We start from the raw sequence: 14349 nt of genomic DNA, 5'->3' as shown, positions 1-14349 counted from the left end.
ATATATATATACTTATTTAGTGTGTGTGTGTGTGTGTGTGTGTGTGTGTGTGTGTCTGTCTGTCTGTCTGTATATGTGTACATAGGTTAGAGGGCAACTTTTGGGAGTTGGTTCCACCATATGGGTCCCAGGGATGAAACTCATCGGTCAGACTTGGTGGCGAATTACTTTGCCCACGGAGCCATCTCACCAGCCCCCTTTTCGAACACAGGCAGTTCTAAAGCAAAGTACTCGGATGTCTACAAATTGTGTCTCCAAGAGGAGGATAAGGTCCTTACCGTCCCTGCTGGAAATGTCCTCCGTGATGAAGACATGTGCTCTGAGTTTCCTCTGTGGCTGGTAGAAAACACACATTTGCTCCCTGCTTCCCGGCCAGGGAGAGTTGGTGTGCCCACTGCAATGCTCCCTCTGCCCTGCACTACCCACATTACCACTCCAGAGCCGTCAGCTCCAGGAAATGCAAAACCGTTTAGTTCATGTCTAGGATCTGCGCCCCATGGGAACATTATTTTCTTCCTTTGAGTAACGGCTGCAGGGACCCGCCCCCAGGAAAGCCAATACATCACTCTGTCAAGATGCCAGTATTCTGCATATATTTTATTCACATTTGGATTTACGGATGGCAAGAGTTTTTTGTTCCCATGCTACAAAGTGTTGTTTAAAAAACAAGTACTACCCATTAATAACTACTAGCTACAACCTGTAAGCAGAAGTATGAAGTAAAAAAATCACAGGTGCAATTCTTTTGGTATGCCCAAGACGCTGACATTTTTTAATTCTGCATTGAAACTGGGAGGGCCGCCGTTTTCTTCTCTTTGTGGCATCTGCCAATATCTCCATTTTCCTCGCTGCTTTGCTCTCGCTTCACCTGTCCACGTATGCAGCGTACCGGAACCATGAAGCATTCCAGCTCCAACCTGTTGTCTGCCTTCTGTTCACTGACACATTACAACAAAAGGAAGCAACATTGAGGCTCATGTATGCGTGTGTTCACGGCCTGGGGTAGTGACTGTCAGGGAAAGCTCTGCACTTGCTGCCCATCAGGATCATATACGATAACCGTCAAGAGTTCGCTCAGCTAGCAGAATGTCAGTACCTGCGCCGGCCATTCAAAGACTAGACAAACAGAATTCCGGGATGCTATTCCCATTAGAGGCTTCTAGCTCGAACGGTTCTAGCTGACGGTACTCAAATGTCACGCGGTTAATGTGTTTCCCGCTGGAGACCATGCGCACCACAGCGTTGTCACAGCTGATTTTCATCTGGGCTGTAATTGATGGGGAAAAAAGCAATAAATGTCTTCCGACAGGTTATAGAGCAGAGGGTAAAGACAGTGCTCTCCTCTAAATAGGTAAAACAGTGAAGGTGGGATAGGGACATGAATGGCGGCTTGCTCTCACGTCGTCAAATCCCTTTCAGCCAAAACACCTTTTTTTTTAACTATATAATTAGATGTAGAATCAGGGAACTGGATCCAACCTTTTTCTGCACACACAGTACACCATAATGCAAGGAAAGCTGGCTAGAGAGAGGCAAGATTTCTCTTTGACCTTTGTCTTTTCTTCCTGCCTGCAATGCTTAGGTAGAAAAGGGAACAATGGTGACCAATGAACTCTGCTCCATTGCTGACCTTTCTAGGCAGGGACAGTTTAGGGTGGGAACAGAATCTGGGTTTTAAGTGGCAGTTAGTGCAGAGAGGCAGGACTGTACTGTTTGGTGTTTGTGTGGACCAGAAAAAAATCCCATTATATGCCAGGACACTTTAATACAGTTCCTCATGTTGTGGTAACCCTGGATCATAAAGTCATTTTCATTGACAACTGTAATTTTGCTACTTTTATGAATCATAATATAAATATCTAATATGCAGGATATCTAATATGCATTTGACCCCAAGGGGGTCAAGACCCTCAGGTTGAAAACCAATTTTCTATTGTTTACCAACTTTCAAACTGTCCTGGTACGGAATAGCTTCGAACATTCTCACTTGACTCACAGCCTATAGTTTCATTGTCTGAACGGGCACCTGACAACTGTTTGTCACTTCTGACAGGTGTGCCCAGGCAACTCAGACTGAAAGTCAGGTTATTTTCATTAAAAATAGATCTCCATTCATTTTTGTGGGCACAGTTTGATTCCTGACACGTTTTATCTGCACTATAATAATTCTTCCTGCTATTTTAATTTTCTCAGTCTCTCCCCTCATACTTTGTATCTGCAGGTTATTTCTCAATTCTGAGACATGCTACCGCTATCACTGTGCCACAGGGGCCTCCCAGACGCATCCCTAGGTGCAAAGGAAGCAACACAGCGTGATCGTGTCAGTAGGGTGAAAGTCTATTTGAAAGCATGATAAGTTTCAACCTTGAGTTTTTAAAAATACCACTATGAGAGAACCTAGATTAACTGCTGCCTGGAGGCCGTGTTTATCTCTCTTTAGATTATCTGGAAGGTTGTTTTTCTTTCTGGTGTCACTCTGAGCTTGAATCTGCACAATATATCCTGCTTCCTTTAGTCAATGTGCATACTATTTGTTTTGACATAATTTCCTACAAAATTCAATTTAAAGGACAGAGTCTCTAACGGTTCTAAAGTTTTGGACTAAATTTATAGTACATGGAAATAGGGAGGATGCAAGAGGGAAAAAAGCTACATATGCCAACTATGTAGCTCAGTGGCAAAGCATTTGGCATATGTGTGAGGCCCTGGATATGGTCCCTAGCAAGAAAGAAACCTAAACTATCTAAAATGAACCAGTGAGTTGCATAATTCCAGCTTTAAATCACTGACCACTGGTTTAATTACATCCGTAACTTAGACAAAGCAGTGTTCCTGGCCCCCCTAGCACCTGTTCACCCAGCCTAAGTCCTATAATTCAAGCAGGAAAACATGGCTTTAATTATCTAATTTTTAAGGCACAAGCATTCTTCAATCCAATCGTATCTTTTTATTCCATTCAAATACATGTCCCTAAAGGGGGTTTTCCACAGCAGTGCTGGGAGGTGACAGCAGAAGGCCACCAGCACATCCACATGCAACGACAGCTTACATCAGAGCGAAGTCCTCTGTATGAAAACAGTCCTCTGGGCATGGGTGTGTGCACCTGTGACCCCAGCATTCCAGAGGCTGAGACGGGAAGATCAAGAGTTCAAGGCCAGCCTGGGCTACTTACTGAGACTACTGAGACCCTGCACCCCCAGAAAGAAAGAGAGAGAGAGAGAGAGAGAGAGAGAGAGAGAGAGAGAGAGAGAGAGAGAGAGAGAGAGAGAGAGAGAGAGAGAACTATGTTCTCAGCTTCATCAAAGCACGTTTGGACACCCTTAGGAAGCACTCTTTGCCTCAGTGACACAGCTTGCCTAGTCCAGTCCTAACTGCCTCATGGAGCCATTTCCTGCCTCCCTGTGTGCATGGCTTCTCTTTCAGAGCTGTTTTGTTTACTGGAGGTTTGGAGAGAGAAGACACTGGCGATGTGACCTTATTTTAACACCAGGACACAACTGACCCAAAGAGCAGTCTGCTTTGCAGTTTCATCACCCAGTTGGAGGAAGGTCTGTGGGGGTGCGAGAGAAGGGGGCTCTGAGGGGAATGGTCTGTGCCATTTGGCGCTGGTGTTCTTTATCTCCAGTTTTAATTTGTCTCTTTCCAGACTACCAACGATTCCTGTAATCCAAAGTACAGGGACAAAGGCGGCCTTTATAGAATTGTTCTATGGAACCTGCCCCCACCCCATACAACTATTAGTTTGGTCATGAGGTCAGTAGTTCAGACCCCATCCTCACGCACATTAGCTTGGGCAACTGCATCCCCAAGTAGCTTTATATTAATGATGAGCACTCAGAGATTTCAGAATTTGCCTCTGGGTAGCAATGGTCTCTGAGAGGCTAGTATAGCTACAGAAGGTGGGGGAGCTCAGGGGCTTAGAGGTGCTCTAGAAATCTTGCTGCCTTAATGGATGGCACTGGAAGAAACCATCCTGAGTGAGGTAACCAAGTCACAAAAAGACAAACATGGTATGTACTCACTCATATATGGATTTTAGACATGGATCAGGATAGTGCCAGTCTGCACTTCCACTGACAGAGAGTCTGGGAAACAGGAAAGAACCTAAGAGAGATGTGTATGGTACCCCAGAGAAGAGGAATGAGGCAAGATTGGGAACACGGCGGGGGGTGGAGGGGAGTGGGAGCTGGGAAGAAGAGAGGAGGGGAAGAGGAGGAGAGAGTAGGTCATGGGGGAACAGGAAGGTTGAGTAGAGGGTAGAATAGGGGGAGAAAAGGATGACAAATACCATAAAAGAGGGAGTCATAGGTTTGAAGACCGATCAGGCACCAGTGAGACCTCTAGCGATCTACAAGGATGACACCAACAGGCAGGCTAAGCAATAGTGGAGAGACTACCTTAAGTGCCCATTCCTGATAATGAACTTGACAACTACCTTATATGCCATCCTAGAACCTTCATCCAGTGACTGATGGAAGCAGAGGCAGACACCCACAATTAGACACTGAACTGAACCCATGGAACCCAGTGACAGAGAGAGGAGCGGTGAGCAAGTGGGCAAAGAATGGGCTGGTGAAACCAGTAGAGACAGCTGATCTGAACAGGGGAGAGCTCTTGGACCCCAGACCGACAGCTGGGAGGTCAGCATGGTGCTGATCCAGACCCCCTGAGTGTGAGAGTCAGTGAGGAGGCCTGGGCAACCTATGGGGCCCTGGGCAGTAGATCAGTGTTTATCCCTGGCATACAAACAGTCATCGTGTGCCCATAACACAAAGAGGGATGCTCTCTCAGCCTGGACTCTTAGGGGATGGTCTGGACCCTGCCCTGAGCGAAATGACAGACTCTGGATATCCCCTATGTGGAAGGAATTGGGGATAGGGTGGGAGTATGGGGGAGGTGGTGGGGGGTGCGGGAGGAGGGGAGGGAGCTGGGATTGACATGTGAAGCAAGCTATTTAAAATTAAAGTAATAAAAATGATTTAAAGAAAAAAGAAAGAAATATTTCTGCCTTAACATATGTATACTATAATAATCCAGTCCTGTACATATGTGTATACACACATCAATATATGTATATACATTGACACATACATGAGAATGTATCCTACACAGATGGCAAAGTTACTTAGCTATTATTTCATTATTATATTGTTATCAATCACAGATACTTTGACCATTTGAACTGTTAGTCTCTGGAGGATAAAAGCAGAGATCTTTCCTAAAGTGTAGAAACATTGTCTTATTCATAGTTTTCCCTAAATACACATCCTGGCTGCTCTATAGGCTTCTCTTTTGATGCTGGTACTTAGGTAATAAGTTCTGATGCTATACATAGACTCTAAAGTAAAGTTCTGACATGTAAAACAAAATATTCGGGTAGAATTTGTCTTCTTATACATGAAATGTTGGGGTGTTTTATTTAAGGGAATCACAACTGAAAAGCAGTCTCACCAGGGCCGAGAAAGGGGAAGCACAGGTCCGCTAAAGGCATCATCTTGGAGGGGTCCAATCCAGTTCCTCCCAGCAGCTCCACGAAGTCACCAGTCCCACCACACCCGGCCGTGGGTTTCTAAGAGAACATAGCAGCGGATAAAGCAAGATCCCTGTAAACCTATTACAGAGCCAAACTGAGGCAAGAGGGGCCAGTGAGTATGCTCTGTCAGCCTTCAGCCTGTGCCTTTGATTCAGGCATGAGAGACTTCCAGAAATGGTTAACGGTTAAGCCAAACTGCCAAGAATCAGTTTTCTAAATCAGTTGATTAGTCATTTTTTAAATGTACGCGCACTTTTTAATGACTAAGTTCAATGGCTAGAAAACTGAAACTGGAATTTGTAAGCTCAGAATAAGGAACACAACCTGAGCATACCTGGACACACCCCGGTTACTGGGAAATCTCAACGTACGCAGTCAGATTAAAGGAAGTCCAGCCACCTGCAGTTTATAATTACAATTTGTATATTTAAATTCTGTGTTCTCTCTCAGCTTGCTTCCTTGCCTCTTGTTAATAAAGGAAAATTTCTGTTCTTGGAACATGTCTCTTCTACAAGTAAGGATTTAGATTACTCACGGTATATTTAAAAAAAAAAAAGAATAGAACTGTGATTTGGGTCTCAAGTTGGCCAAACTTACCACTTACTCTTTCCTTTCAAGGAAAACAAATCCTTTTTGTGGTACTCAGAGGAAGAAGAATTCATTCTAAGCCTCTGAAACCATCATTTCCGACTTCCCCGAATCCTCCCACTGTTCTCACTCAACACACGGGAGCTGTTCATTCTCAGTCCCAAATGTCGCGCTTGGCCCCTGCTTTACATGCCTGGGTTAGGCACGGCTTCATGTCAATCCTCCCAAATGCTGGGGTTATAGGGGAGCTCCCATACCTGCAAATGGTCTTAAATTGTTAGTGAAGTTTTCATCACGGCTCCACGTTTTCACTCTGGACTGTCTCCCACCATTCCTATGGCCTGCCACCCTGTTATTCATCCATGTGCACTTATTAAGAGACCTAGCGGTCTGTGGAAGGTGACCAGAAGTTAACCAGATAAACCCTGACACATGAGAACCAAAATCTAAAATAGAACTTTAAGCACCATCTATGCAGGTAGGTGCACACATATCGGACATTTAGAAGGACATTGAAATGTGATGGGAACTGAAATTAAAACATTATATAATGGTGACTATTTGACTAAGGAAAGGAGACAACAGGAGCTGCTTATGTTTAAGGGACCTACTATGTGCACGGCTGTATGCTTAGGTACTTCAAACATAATTTCATTGCATGATGAAATAAAGATTTAATTAGGCCCACTGTGCACTAGCTTGCGAACTGAGAGTCAAATAAGCTATTTAGGAATGAAAGGACATAATTGCCTTTCCCATGAGTAGACTGGCGGAAGTTTCCACTTGGTGAGCAATGACATCTCTCTCCTCTAGGCAATCCTCTCAGGTTTTCTCATAAACAGTAGCAGAAAGTGAGCAGCACGGGGACCTGTCTGGGGTTCTGGGCCTCTCGGTAGCTCCTACATGTCTTTGTTGAGGTTTGAAGCTCCTATCATCTCTTGCTAGACTTAGACCCTGTGCCAAAGGTGTACCCCAGCTTGTTGAACTGCAAGTTAAGTCCCCACTGCTCATTAGGAACACTCAAAGTCCCTCCTCCCAGTATACAAGAGTCATCCCACAGGGGCCATGGAAAAGGCAGCATATCTCCCAGCCCATTCGCCAGGCAGGAGCCAGAGTGACTGTCAGACAGCGCACACCAGGTCGTTCCCACCAGAACCCACAGGTTCCCACTGCACCTGCAGCTCGCACCTTCTACAGATGGACACACTCACTGCATTGCCCATCTCCATCTCTGTTTTGCTCCTTCTTGTTCCTAGAATCCAGCAAGCCTGTTTCTGCCTGGCAGCACTGCTCCCTCTGTTCCTCCTCCTGCCGTGGCTGCTGCTCATTCTGGCCTACTGCTCCAGTCAACTCTTCAGCATCTCCTTCTCAGAAGTTTCCTTCCCTGACCACATTGTCTCAGGCAGCTCTCTCCGTTTCCCCCACATTCCTGTCCATCAAACCACTCGGCTGTATTTTCTGTACAGACTTAGAGTGATTTGAAATCTGTGATAATTTTGCCTGTCATCCCACTAGAAAACAGGCTCCTTGTGTGCAGGACCAGCCTTGTCCATTGCTTATTTCTAGAATCTAGAATATTCCCCTGCACAAAGGAATTTTATATTATTACTATTAGTATTTATTATTATTGGTATTGTGGTATTGGTGGTAGTAGTAAAGGGAGGATCATGCTATGTAGTCCAGGTTAGCCTGACACAAGAGGTTCTTCTATCTCAGTCCCCCAGTGCTGGGATTACAGGTGTAAGCCACCATACATAGCTCTCAATACCCAGGCCACAAAAAAATAGATTTTAAAGGAACTGATGCCTGGAACACAGACCTCCTGATCTGTTACCACACCTTCTCCCTTCTAGAATGTACATGAAGAATGGCATGCTATATGAACACTATCAGGTTGAGCCCCAAACACTCAGACATCCTTATCAAAGGACCATTTCTCCATCAAGGTCCAACAACAACAACGAGGAGGCAAAGCCACATGAATCTGGGGGCTGGAGGAAGTTGGATAGAAATCGTTTTTCTCAGCCCTGTTCCTTATTTAGTTTTCACAAAGATCTGTACGTTTGAGAATTCTGGCTGCCTCTACTACCACCAAATGCATGTGTTATTTTAACTTAGGACTCTGAACAAGGAAAAGGAAATGAGTGTGACTCACAGAGAAGTCACTATCTGTGCAAATAGATACAATTAAGCTAGCCTTCATTTTAGGGCACATACGGAAACTGACATGAAAGCAAGCTGATAGGAATCTCACAGCTAATTTTTCCTTTTAGGCAAAAATGTCATATAACATGCTCTTCAAAACTTTACTGCTTATATCAAGATCCAATTTCATATTTGATGCCCCTGTTAGCATTCTTTCATAGAGCAGTGCTGTCAATGAAAGAGACTTCCTTCGTATCCAAAGAAAATTCCAATAATCAGAAAAGCAGCTGCGCCGATGACTCACAGGCGGCTCGGCTAGGAGAGGATTTTTGAGAAAGAGGAAAGTACAAGAGCGTCCAATTGTAATTACATACTGTAGCTTTACCAGTGAAAGCATTTCCTATGTTGCAAGAGGAGTACTGGAGTAGTCAGGACAGGCACCTGAGTGTTTGCCTCCAGTGTAACTGAAATAGACTTTGACGAAGCCAGCGCAGCATATGGGAAATTTAAAGCCAGCAACCACACGGTTCTAGCTCCCAGACACAAGGTGTGTTTTGGCTCTGATGAACTCAGTGGCCTTACCAAATGGCCAAGGAGCAAGCAAAACCACTGACCTTTAACTGGAGGTCATGCCAGTGTCCCAGGGTGAGATCAGAGATTCTGATTGCCACAGGGTAAATGATGGAGAAGCTGCAGTTTTGGTGCTGGTGTGGGACCACTAGAGTAAATCTTCCACTCGGGGTCTGGGAGATGACATTGCAAGCTTTAGGGAGAAAAGGTTACAATTATATTATTTGGAGTGCTGGGTTTTTCTTAGATAGAAAGTCATGATATCTTCATTGTAGATTTCAGTTCATGGTCTAGTAGATATGTCCAACCATAGTGCCCAGGACAGTTGTGAATGGGGACCAACCTTATTTATAGACTACACTCTTACAATCCCAACAACCAGAGGGTGGGCCTCAAGGCTCAAAGATAAAGCCACAACCTAATGCTGTGGGAAATCCTCACCCCTAGAATTTGGAGCCATGGTGTTATTTTTAAAAAAATAAAGTCATAAGTAACTTTATTCTAAAGATTTCATGATAAAGACAAAAGAAGGCAAGACTAAAATAAACAACGGTTTTATACCTAATAGTTATTTGCTGGGTATTGAGCAATGTACTGTTGACTAAATGGTCAACTTTTAAATCTTGGTAGTCTTAAGGTTTTCTTTCTTTTTTATTTTGAACTTACAACCAAGTTATTCTTCTATTTGTGAAACAGAGACGTGGGGTTTGCCTTTGGAATAACCTACCTCATTATATTTTTTTATTACACTTAATTTAAGAAAGGAGTGAAATTCCTTGACAGTTCTAAAAGGCATCTTCTGATTTCTTACCAGGAATCTTCCAGGAGAAATGTGTCCTCTCCAATCATTCCACTTCTCAGATAGCCTCAGATTTTCAGCTCTAATCTATCATCTTATCTATCTATCTATCTATCTATCTATCTATCTATCTATCTATCTCTATCTCTGTGTGTCTCTGTCTTTCTATCTCTCTGTGTCTCTCTCTGACTCCCTCTCTCCCTCCCTCCCTCTCTGATGCCAGAATTTAAATCCAAGCTTTGTGCACCCTCAGACAAGTGGTGTACTTCTTAACTATATCCCAGCTTCCAGGATTTTGTCTTAATGACAAAATAGGCTGACGTGTGGACTCATTTTGCTCTAAATCGCACTCTTTCAGCTTTGGCTCTGTAGTTTTACAGAATAATCTGTGTATTTCTCTATCAGAAATGAATGAGCTGGGGTGGTGGCTTTGTGGTAGAAGATAACACAGAAGAAAGTGACACAGAGGCACTCTGGTCGACTCCTCCTCGGGGTCAGACATCAATTATCCAGCCTTTGTTGACAAAGCTCTGGCAACTAATGATCCTTCAAGTTTATCCTGCATCTGGGGGATGGTTTGAGAGATTAAAGTTACTTACAGAACCCATTGGAATGCCTTGGGAGGGCAGAACAAGACTTTGAAGGAAAAATAAAAGTGTATGTAACATATATTAGAGAATTGCCTAGCCTGGGAAATAAAATCAAAACCTGTGGTTTGATTTTCATAGCAAGGAGTAAAGACCTCACACTCCTTACTTTAGGTATGTGAAGCAATATGACCTGACCTTCACAGAGCAGGGTGGCCACCTCCCACCATGGGGGAGTCCTGTATTTTCCTTGAGCTTACTTACGGAAGAGGTTGGGGTCTGTCTTGATGGTTAATGTGAATCCATTTCCTGGTTCATGGACCCGGAAGAAGACCATGGCCACATTCTGGGAAGATCTGATGCTCCTTCTGGTAAGACCACTCTCACAGAAATCTGTGTACCGCTTCATGGTGGGTAGAGGGTGATCCTGAGAACTTGGGAATTTCTCCCCCTTGAGGATCCAGCCATCAAATACCTTCAGATGATGATGATGGTGATAATCAATAATAATAATGGTAATAATAGTACTAGTACATACATAAACAGTCACTTTCGCCAGTCTGAAGTAAGAATTTGTTGAAAAGAGGGAGAAAGTTACACAGCAATGAGCTTTCAGTTATAAGGGAGGAACCTGCAGCCCCTCCTCACACCCTACTTTTCATCTATATGCATTTGGAATGTGCAGGTTGTTTGCAAACAATATTATCAATTAATCATTTTTTTCTATATAAGCCTTCAAGCTGCTAAGTTAGCATACCTTCTTATACTTTATCAACTAGTTTGGTAAAAGGAAATTATAGACAACACTGATTGTTTTGTCTTTTCCATATTCAAATGAACTCTACAGGATCGCCATTAGGAATTATTTCACCGGACCGCAGCTTCTATATTGCCTCTAGTCAGCGAAATGTGAACAACAACAACAACAAATCTCAAAGAATAAGTAACAACAGCAACAAAATTTTTCTGGATATGATGGAGAATGTGTGTAATCCCAGTACTGTAGAGGTGGAGGGAGGAAACGTCATGAGTTTGTGTTCAACCTGGGGTACACAGGGTGATTGTGTCAAAGTGATGCACCAGGAGCCGGGCGGGGGAGAGGGGGAGCAGCGGCCTCTTTACCACTCTTCACATTAAAAGAAAATTACCACCTCAAGTTAGTGTGTGTGTGTGTGTGTGTGTGTGTGTGTGTGTGTGCGTGTGTGTTTAATGCTGCAGTCAGGTAGCACTAGCTAGTAAACCATGTAAGACTTCCTCATGGCTTCCTAAGTTAGCTTTGGGACAAAGGGTTAAAGTCAATTGATTCTGCTCTCAAAAGCACGGCGGGACTCCATTTTAATGAGTCCATCATAGCAACATCATCAACAACCTGGGTACAAATTATTTCTAGCAAGCTTGACAGCCTCCCAAATGGTTCTGCTTTGGAAGTCCCAAGCGTGCTTGTTTTGTTTGGGCAGAAGAACTCCTTCCAGCCCGCTTCAGCTGCCCTGGGTACAGTGAGGATGCTGTCGGGCTCCTCCCTTCTCACTTGTCTTAAACCAGAATGCCTCTCAGCGTCCCTCCCACAACCAGTACCCTGCTACCCCCAAGCCCCATCAGCCAGGCTCCCAAGAGCCTCCTGGAAGAGCTAGGTGGGTTCAGATCTCAAATAGCAAAAGGAGAATTCGCTAAGAGGTTCTCACGGTAGACTACAAAAGAGCTCCTAATTATTTTCTCCATGTTTCGTCTGCCCCAGACTGCACCACAGCATCTCACGCTGCATGCTCAAGTGCTAGGAAGTTCCTAGGAGTTGGGGAGCGCACAGAAGGGAAACTAAAGTACCAGCATCCAGGGACGCAGGACCTGCAGTGTATGGGGCTAGACCCTCCCTAGGAATCCAGCCTCCTGGGGCTCCCCCAGTGAGCTTCTGAGCTCGGGAACAAATTGGTTCAGAGTTGCCCCAGGTGGCTGCACTAGGGGCATGCGGGCTGAGGCTGCATGGAGCGGGAACCCCCCTCACCTTCAGGAAGTCCCCACCCTGGCAATCGATAGAGACCAGGTCGTAGTGGATTGTGATGAACTCCTCGGGTTCCCCGATAAAGAAGACAGCGCAGTTCAGCTGCGGCTGGTCAGCGGTGAAGGTGAACTGACCAGGGAGAGTCAGCATGTCCAGGCATCCTGGAAGACAGCATGGAGCCACGGGTCCCCAGCTGTTAGGAAGCCGCTCTTAGGCAAGCCCCATTCCCGGGCTCCGCAGCTCGCGGTGCCCCCATGCTGGAGCTCCCAGCTTAGGCTGCGCTGGGTTCCCTCGCTCTGGCTTGGAAGGAACCTCATGGATGCCACAACCAGAAGGTCCCAGCCAGTCCCTGGCTGGAGATCCTGCAAGGCTGTGTCCCCGGCGCAGAGCCCCAGCATCCCGCCTCCCGGCACCCGCACAGTAGAGCAGAACAGCCCGACTCACGCAGAGCCCGACGATATGGTTGCTCCCCGGCTAGGTCCCGCTTCAGATTAGCGCTGAAGAGCAGGAAAGGGGCATAGTCCGTGGCTTCTTGCACCTGGCAAGAAAAGTAGATCGGTCCGGAAAAGTTCCGGGGGAGGGAAAGAGAGTGGACCAGGAGCAGGACACCCTTCTTGCAGCCCAGAGAAGCGAACTGAGAGGGAGTCCGTGTCTCCCCGAGTCTAGAGACTAGTGAATCTTAGATTCTTTCCATCAGATCAGGGTACCCAGGCATCCTCAGCGGCCAGAGAAAGGCAGGCAGTTAGGATGTTCAGAGGCAAGGAGAAAGAAAGCAAGTCTAGAAGAACCAGAGGAAAGAGGATGGTTGCAACAGAGAGGAGAATATCAAACTCGTGTCTGCTGTCCCTGCCTGGCTGAATACCCACGGGAAAGGTGTTAAGCATCAGGGAAGAATGGCTCACCTCTAGGTAGCGGCTCTCTCCCCTCAGAGCTGTCAGGAGGATCAAGAAGAAGTGGCACTGGAGTTTGAAGTTCGGTGACATGCTGGCCTTGTCTCTGCAGCTGGTGCGCTCTGCCGCAGAGACCTTAGGCGTTTCTTCCCACACCTTCACCCACGCCGAGAGCTCGAGGCTGCTAGGGTCCCTTTCCTGGGTCTCTTTTATAGAGCAGTAGAGAGGGGAGGCTCTCTGCCCCTTCACCGATCCGAGCTTAGTTACCATGGGTTACCCTGCCTCGGTGACAAAATACGTGGCAATGACGAGGGTCCAGCTCTCAGCCACAAATATTGCAGCATGGCCCAGCATTATTCACCGAGAATGACGCCAATCATTAGAACCTAGTGACCTGGACGTATAAGAGAAACAATGAGGCAGGGATGGACACTAAAGGAAGCATTTTACTTGGCCTGCCAAGCATTACATTATACTTACGTTATATATATATATATATATATATGTACGTATGTATGTATGTATGTATATATATATACATATATTCGGTGAATTTTCAAATTTTTAAAAGAAAGTGACAAAATTGCACGTGTGCACAAATTACCCAGACACATATGGCCTCATCACGGGGCCTAGTCACACAACTATGGATGGGGTTCTGCTAGGAATCCAGAGAGTAGTATCAGTGCAACCACCATGCCTCTCCATAAGACACATGAAGTATCTTCAACTTCAGATCTTTGACAGAACCTGATTTTAAAGAGTATTGCAGAGATGAAATTCCAGGTCTCCTAAACTTTGCTTTCTTTTGGCCCAGTTTCTCACCAGCATTCCCTCCTGAAAAGCAGGGGTCTCTAGACCTCTGGATGCTGGCTGGGCTGTCCCTGACTTGGATTCTTCACTGTGCACACTCCTGGACCTCGCTGGAATCACTGAGATCAGATCACTGTGCTTGCAAACACCTGGGTCACTTTGATTCACTGGGAAAAGTGCTGAAGCTCCCCCAAATGACAAACGGGCCCAGTCAAATGGGCAGGAACCCAGACAGGAGTTATGTATAGTCTCACTTTGGGAGAAGAGCATGGCTTCTGCTTTCTGTGCTAAGCAGTGGACAATGTGGAGATATTCCCCCTGGGGCTTCCCTACCCCCTGACAATAGCTGATAAGTACTGCAAGAAAAATCGATCTAAGGTTTCAATGGAAAAAAGTAGTTATATTTGTGGCTTAAAAGTACTGCAAAG

The 14349-nt window shown here is 45.5% G+C and overlaps 1 protein-coding gene across 1 annotated transcript; it reads right to left on the bottom strand.

The window, feature by feature from the left end:
- Positions 1-576: 576 nt before the first annotated feature.
- On the bottom strand, positions 577-13411 carry LOC101822533 (corticotropin releasing hormone binding protein). The gene is made up of 7 exons (XM_005065637.4): positions 13121-13411; positions 12663-12756; positions 12222-12379; positions 10487-10697; positions 8881-9029; positions 5452-5569; positions 577-1267 (listed from the first exon to the last, which is right to left on the bottom strand). Exons 1-7 carry the CDS (start codon positions 13376-13378, stop codon positions 1110-1112), a joined length of 1146 nt encoding a protein of 381 aa, XP_005065694.2. The 5' UTR covers positions 13379-13411; the 3' UTR covers positions 577-1109.
- Between the last annotated feature and the right edge of the window lie 938 nt (positions 13412-14349).

Source organism: Mesocricetus auratus, unplaced genomic scaffold (assembly GCF_017639785.1).
Source record: "Mesocricetus auratus isolate SY011 unplaced genomic scaffold, BCM_Maur_2.0 Super-Scaffold_100020, whole genome shotgun sequence".
In the NCBI taxonomy this organism is placed as follows: domain Eukaryota; kingdom Metazoa; phylum Chordata; class Mammalia; order Rodentia; family Cricetidae; genus Mesocricetus; species Mesocricetus auratus.
Note: the sequence above shows the minus strand (reverse complement) of the source record. Positions and strands in the feature narration are given on the sequence as shown.

Coding starts and splice junctions, on each gene's coding strand:
- LOC101822533 (XM_005065637.4), bottom strand. CDS start 13,378: ATGGTAACTAAGCTCGGATCGGTGAAGGGGCAGAGAGCCTCCCCTCTC. Junction 5,570..8,880: donor GGCATGACCTCCAGTTAAAG/GTCAGTGGTTTT, acceptor ATGTTCTCTTAG/AAACCCACGGCCGGGTGTGG. Junction 1,268..5,451: donor CTTCCCCTTTCTCGGCCCTG/GTGAGACTGCTT, acceptor CATCAATTACAG/CCCAGATGAAAATCAGCTGT.